Source organism: Drosophila serrata, unplaced genomic scaffold (genome assembly GCF_035046125.1).
Source record: "Drosophila serrata isolate PLE 108 unplaced genomic scaffold, ASM3504612v1 contig_382, whole genome shotgun sequence".
Lineage (NCBI taxonomy): Eukaryota > Metazoa > Arthropoda > Insecta > Diptera > Drosophilidae > Drosophila > Drosophila serrata.
The window spans coordinates 5,897,228-5,903,867 of record NW_028257280.1 but is presented as its reverse complement, the minus strand read 5'-3'; the positions used below and the strand labels follow the sequence as shown (position 1 = coordinate 5,903,867).

Sequence of the window (6,640 nt, the reverse complement as noted above, 5' to 3'; positions counted from 1 at the left end):
TTTGATTTTTCGTATTTATTTTTATTTGTAAATATTTATTTTGTTTTTATTTATTTGTCTCGCCGTTTTTGTTTTTAAAATTTTTTTTGTGGAACGAAGAGCCTTTTTTGTGTGTGGCCGTTTATATTGAAATGTGTGTGTCTTAACTTATGTCGTACCGTGCTAAACTGCTAAATACCTAAACCTACAGAAATGACGATAGTGGAATGAGTGAGTGTCTGACTGAGTGTGAGTGTGAGTGTCTTGCTGAGTGTTAACCGTTGCGGTGCTCTGTGATATAGATAGCGATAATGATAGAAATAGAATAGGTTTAATTTAAAAAAACGATTATCGACTATGGTCCCGCTCTCTGGTGCTCCAGATACATAGATGCAAGATTAAGTGACGATCCTGGATCCCCGATCCACCCTCCCTCCCTTGATAACACATCCAAACCCTAGGCGCACTTTGACTTTGACTTCTTCATCCGCTCGCCCTCGTTCTCGTTCTCATCCAGCTTGGCGCTCTCCGTGCTGCTGGACTCGGCATCGTACTCCAGCTCTGGATCAGGGACCTCGGAGTAGTGAAAGTTGCCCACCATCTGGGTGGCCGCCATCTGGGCAAGATCCTTGCCATTCTTGGCCAAGTGGGAGGGATGCGATCCATCACCGTACTTCTCGAGAGTGCGACGCACCAGCTCCTTGGACGGCTGCTTCATGTTCCAGGCCCAGCCAAGTTTGTGGAAGCCATCCAGCACCATGGTGGTGAAATTGAAGGTATAGTTACCCAGCTCAGCTGCCTTGTAGTCCCAGGGGAAGACGTGGTGATAGTTATGCCATCCCTCACCCATGGCCAACACGGAGACATAGATGTTCTCGCTGGGCATGATACGCCTGGGGAAGAGAATTAGAATCAGTTGGATTTATCTTCCCGAATTGATTATTTCTGCATATCAATTAAGCACTAAAACTGAGAAGTCTTAACTCACTTCGAGACTATAAACATAAAACTTAAGCTTCGATATACAAATCTAGTTTTTGTAAGAGGTTTGGTGTCAATTAAATTCTTCTAGTTTTAATAAAGTAAAAATAACATCAAAATATAATTCTTTTCATTTGTAATTATAAACCTTGAAGGTCTTGAGAGTATATTTGCAACTTATTCTATTTATGAGTTATTTCGAAGGTGTTAAAGCATGTGACTTTTGTTTTTTAAGCAAGGTCATCAAAATGGCTATGAATACTATAAAATCCAAAAGAGAAAAGTAGCACTACGACTGACCTATACTACCTTTTCAAGGTATGTAAACAATGATCTGCATTCACTGACCTAAATAAATGCTTACACAAACCCATGTCAGCATAATATTTATATTTAATATATACAAAATGTTACGTATACTCACTTGTCATACGGACGGGATCCCCAAATGTGGGCGGCGCTGTTCACCAACCACGTAAAGTTCAGGCTGCTTACGTAACGGAAGATGCACTGCTGGGTGATGGCCAGCCTCCAGGTCTCGCCCCAGCAGTAAACCGGGATCACAGTGGGCAGGATGAAGCAGAAGAAGAACTTCAACGGATAGAAGTACTTCTGGTGGAAGCGCACCACGGGATCAGCCAAAATGTCGGTCATGTCAATCTGGCGACCACGACGGAGCACATCCGGATGCTTCAGCATCATCAGCCAGCCCACATGGGCAAAGAAGAAGCCACGGTTGGCATTGTGAGGATCAGCATCCGTCTCCGAGTACTTGTGGTGGACTCGATGATCTCGCACCCAGTCGTACAGGGTATTCTGGAAAGGGGATAGAATAGGGATTAGTTTTCCCAGTAAATAAAATATAAGATTGTCGCTGGGAGCTTCCGAATCTCCCAGAGACTGTGCCTTTTGTGGGTCAGCCGGGGCTCATTTAACACGTCATTAAATTTGATAGTTCCTCTTAATCTTCAGGCCTCTCAGAGCTCCAAGCTCAGTGCTCGCATTGTACTGTATCTTTCTCAGTCAGAGTCTAAGGCGCTGCGCTTAATCGCTGCGGCCATTAAATAAGACAAATGTATCTGCGAGATACTCGAACACAAAGCCACAACACTTTTGTCTGCCGCCGCTGGCCCGAGTAGTTTGAATTGTCAATTTTACAGTTTGTCAGCGGCGACAGGCATTAAGTTGTTATAGTTAATGATGCAATTATTGTTAATTGCATTACAGTCCCAAAATAAAAAACAACAGAGCGACAAAACCGAAGGTGGCGCTTGAAATGAATTGGCAAATTGCGGACGAATCTGCAGGTGGCATTCGCGATCCCTGAATTCACACTTGACTCACCTGTCCGGCCACGCAGTAGGAGATCATCAGAAGGGATCGCAGCACCGGATTGGCATTGTAGCTGCGATGTGTCCAGAATCTATGGGCTCCGGCCGTAACTCCAAATCCAGCCACGCCGCCAACAAAGAGTGCTGAAGAAGAGTCAGAAACATATATAATTGTAAGTGCGGGTCTATAAAGTGTGTCTTGCGTGCTAATTGAATGCGAGATGAAAAACCCGAAATTACATTTCCGCAAATTGAGCTATTCGAGGCTGGGTGCTAATTCCACCGACAAACAAATGGAGTATAAAAGATAGACCCAAGAGACCGCACAAGGTCTTAAGTTTTTGGGGGGAAACTATTTGATGCGGTGAATGACTGATCACGATTCCGGCAATCGTCAGAAATATGCGAATCACCTGAATCCCGGTACAGGCTTTGCCATTAGTTCCTCAATTAGAATATATGCAAAATTCCATTGTCACCCCATCCCATTGAATCGGGTAATTGCAATTAGAAGTAATGATCCCCCAGCATCATTACACTTGGGAAGGGGCTTTCCGCATCATCTAATCGAAGAGGAGCGCTATGCTCCCAGTCTCGAACATTTCGGCATCCACCCTAATGAACTATTAACGATTTCTCTGAATGGGAATTTCATCGATCGATTGATTGGTGGAAAGATTAACCTCCACCACACGTTGCGACAGAAACCAGTTCCGCCTTACCAAAAAATAGTATAACAAAAATAATAACAATTAAGAGTGCGGAAATGATCGAACTTAACATTGGTATGCCCACAAATGGGTGTTACCTAAGCTTTTGAATCGAATTGTAAACCAAAGATCGTTTTATCTGCATATAAAGTTCAATTTATGATGGTTTTGAAAACTCATAGAGTAATATTAGAAAGATATATGAAACATTAAACTAAGATTTAATACATTGCAAATCAAACATAGATCTTGGTTCTTCTTTTTTCTTATTCTGGTATTGTTTAAGCTTGATGGCAACTGCATTTGAATGTTTTTCGGTTTGTTATTTGAACCTTTTGTTTGAATATTTGAATTGTAAATGCAGTGCAGCGCACTCAGGTGAGTGCCGGGTTCGAGTTCAGACCATTTCGTAGTCTTCTTTTGTTGACTTGCAGATCATTGAATAATCGCTTAGCTGCATTACATATTCCTACATTGATCCTACGACTAGAAAATAGACGAAATTAAATATACGTCCCTGAGTCAAAAATACGGTGCGTTGACTTCAACTTAACTTTATATAAATGTTAGGTTTTTTTTTTGGTTTTTGGCCATCTTCATTAGCGCCCAATGTTAAGACGCTTATGTAAGTCCCCTTAAGCGGCGGCTTTTTTCTCTCCCTTGAAGTCTGTCGAATTTAATCAATATCTTGGGGCTGAACACGACAATTTTCGCCATCTACAAAACCGGGCAAAAGATGATAATTCCCAGGGAGCATCTTTAGGCGCTGCACGTTCGTTGGGCAATTTGCCAAAATATTTACGAGCTTCGACGCCCCAAATAGGGACATCGTTCAGGGCAAGGATATTTTGGTATTTTTTATGTTTTATTCAGAGCCTGTCCGACCGCACAATGCGCAATAAATATTGAAAATGACTAGGTATTAAGGCATTTTTCGCTGTACTGCCATTAAGAGGGAAGTACCCAAGTACCCAGCATCGTATGCTCTGGTAATTCCAATGAAAAAACGAAATCGGTTACCAAGGATCCCCATTCCACCATCAGACGTTGGCTCTTTTCAATGTCAACTTATTTTTTTGCTTTGCTCTGCTCGCATGTGTAGTGCTCATAAATCGAGTCAGTGTTTACCGAGCGGATAAATCATCTTTTTCTTACGAAATATTTGACTTTGGAACAAGTATGCGGGGATATAGTACAGCTTGAATGTCTACGAAATCTTAAAGACAGAAATCTTGAAATTAAATGAGCGAAAAAGATAGATACATATATTGATCAATTTAGATATATATTTATAGTCATTTGCGTTTAATTCCAAGAAGCTGATTCTTAAGCAAGATGAAGATCAAGATTAGAGAGTGTTCGTAGAAGAATGTTTAATGAAAGTTCCCAGAAATATATTTGTCTAGATATTTATTACTGATATTTAATATTCAAAACCCTAGAACTCAGTCCTTGTAAGTTGATCTTCATAGTATTAAAAGAACTCCATGAAAAATTCCCGAAATTTCTAGTCACCAAGGCTAACTATGAAGTTGATCTGTCGAAGACCTAAATAAATTTGTGTCAAGCGATTCTTGTTTCCATTTCGCGCTCATTCTAGCTCTCTTGGCCACTTATTTGGCCCAGCACGTTTTGTTGTTTTTATGACATTTTTTGTTGTTTTTGTTTTTGTTTTCCAAAATCCACCTGTGTCAGTCAAATTTTTGTGCTGAGACTGAAATTGCATGCCAGTCGAAAGCAAAAGAAAACTAAAGACTAGAGACTCACCTCAACACCCAAAAGCTATGGCCAATGAAGAAGAGATTTCAACACCCAGACTTTGAACAAAAAGACAGAAGCTGAAGGGCAGGTGGGGAAATAAGGGGAATGGGGTAAGACGGTACAGCAAGTTGTTAAGCAGTAATCAATTAAAGGCAATAACAAGGGGACGCGTTTTGTAATGGCCCAAAGAAATGAAACGCCAAGGGGCTCTTTGGGCGCAGGGCGCGCTAAATTGCAAATAATTGTTGGGGCAACACTCCGAAGGGGAGTGGAAGTCGTAAAGACAACATTATCATCATCAGCAACACCATCCATACACTCAGAGAAAAATCCTAACTCTTTCGGTTTTACAGGCCTTATAACCTATTTCAAATAAGATATAGTTAAAAGCAATCCTTATCTTCCTATTATGTTAATAGAGATAAAATATTTTTCAATAATTAAATAAATGACTCCCTCTAAAGTTGATAATTAGGATGTAAATTAGATACAGAAATTTAAAATTAAATGCCAAATGCCCTACAAAAATTAATGTAAACCTTCTTTCTATCCCAAGAACTTCTTTTGCAGCCTTTTAATTTACTTGAAAAATGATTTATAATTGGTATTGAAAGCATCATAAGTTTCTTTCAGTGTCACATTTTCTGTGGTCAGCATCGATCAGAGATGACTCTTTGTTTCCACACCTTTCCCCCATCCACCTTATTTCCCGGCTCTCGAGGTGATAGAAAGAGAGAGTGGGCCGCATTACGCAATGCCGGATGGGATGAATGGTTTTGGAGTTGGACCATACCACCACATATGACCCCGATAGATTCGATATACTTACACCATAAGGTGGTATACCAGTCGTGCTTGTCCAGCGGATAGGTTGCCAGGCAGACGAATGCCGCCATATGGAGCAGCGAGATCTGGATGACTTTATCCCATTTCAGTGGTGCCTTGAACTGGATACCAAAGACGCGATCGCCGACAAAGGTGCGTGTGTACTCCTGCAGATTGATTTGATCCTTGGGCACATGCTCAACAATATCCTGGGGGATGACACCGCGCGAGGATTGCGAGTCCTGCCGGGGTGGTGGGAATTTCTTACGTGACGGCAACTCCGGGGAGGAGTCCTCGCCGCGCCGGACCTGCTGGGCATCCCCATTGCCCTGGAGCTTGGAGCGCCTGGCCAGGAGCTGCGGAGGACTAGCATCACCCGAAATGGCCGGCGTCTTGGTGCACACACGCTCCGCGGTGGACAGGTGACCCATATCGATGGCTTCCTTGGTCTGGGCTTGGCTTTGACTTTTTGCCGGCGGAAACCGCGTTTCGCAATAACGCGCAAACACACTCCAAACTTTCTTCACAGCTATGACACTCACACACACCGCACAACAGGCCTTAATTGCCGCAGTACTACCTCGCAGGGCCTTGGATGCTCTGTCTCTGGCGGAGTTTTTGCTTTCTTACAAGACACACTGTCGTCACTGGAGCGGTCGCGGGATGGGGTCGTTTCGAGAGTTTTTCCTGTCAAGGGAGCCCTTGCCTTTAGGGTTTTTTCCGCGTCTAACGAACTTAACGCGCCGCCGTTCCGTAGACAAATGATCGTAGCCAAAAGCGTAAGTTCCTACCTATGGCCGGCCGCTCGCCTGGGCAGAGCTGCAGAGCGGCTATGCCGAAGCCAACGGCGACTGCGGCTGAGACGGAAACAGAGACTTGCTGACTGTCTGACTGATTGACCGACTGACTGACGCACAGAGGTATGGCGAAGAAAGAAATGGGGTGACAGCGGCAGGCAAGAAGGCCAAGATTATGCCACCACACACACACGCACACACTCTACACACGACCAACCACCTGTAACCGCCATCGATCTTCGGCTGCGGCTTCAAC

General features: G+C 43.2%; 1 protein-coding gene across 1 annotated transcript; it reads right to left on the bottom strand.

Moving 5' to 3' along the window:
* Positions 1–6,640, bottom strand: LOC110186978 (acyl-CoA Delta(11) desaturase). The gene is made up of 4 exons (XM_020956329.2): positions 5,592–6,640; positions 2,305–2,435; positions 1,385–1,776; positions 1–872 (listed from the first exon to the last, which is right to left on the bottom strand). The coding sequence occupies exons 1-4, from the start codon at positions 6,016–6,018 to the stop codon at positions 437–439; spliced, it is 1,386 nt and encodes a 461-aa protein (XP_020811988.2). The 5' UTR covers positions 6,019–6,640; the 3' UTR covers positions 1–436.

Bases quoted from the DNA above. Each gene is read 5' to 3' on its own strand.
- LOC110186978 (XM_020956329.2), bottom strand. From the start codon at position 6,018: ATGGGTCACCTGTCCACCGCGGAGCGTGTGTGCACCAAGACGCCGGCC. The intron at 1,777-2,304 runs GTGAGTCAAGTG...TCCCCTTTCCAG, and splicing joins CCTACTGCGTGGCCGGACAG to AATACCCTGTACGACTGGGT. The intron at 873-1,384 runs GTGAGTATACGT...TCTCTTCCCCAG, and splicing joins GGATCCCGTCCGTATGACAA to GCGTATCATGCCCAGCGAGA.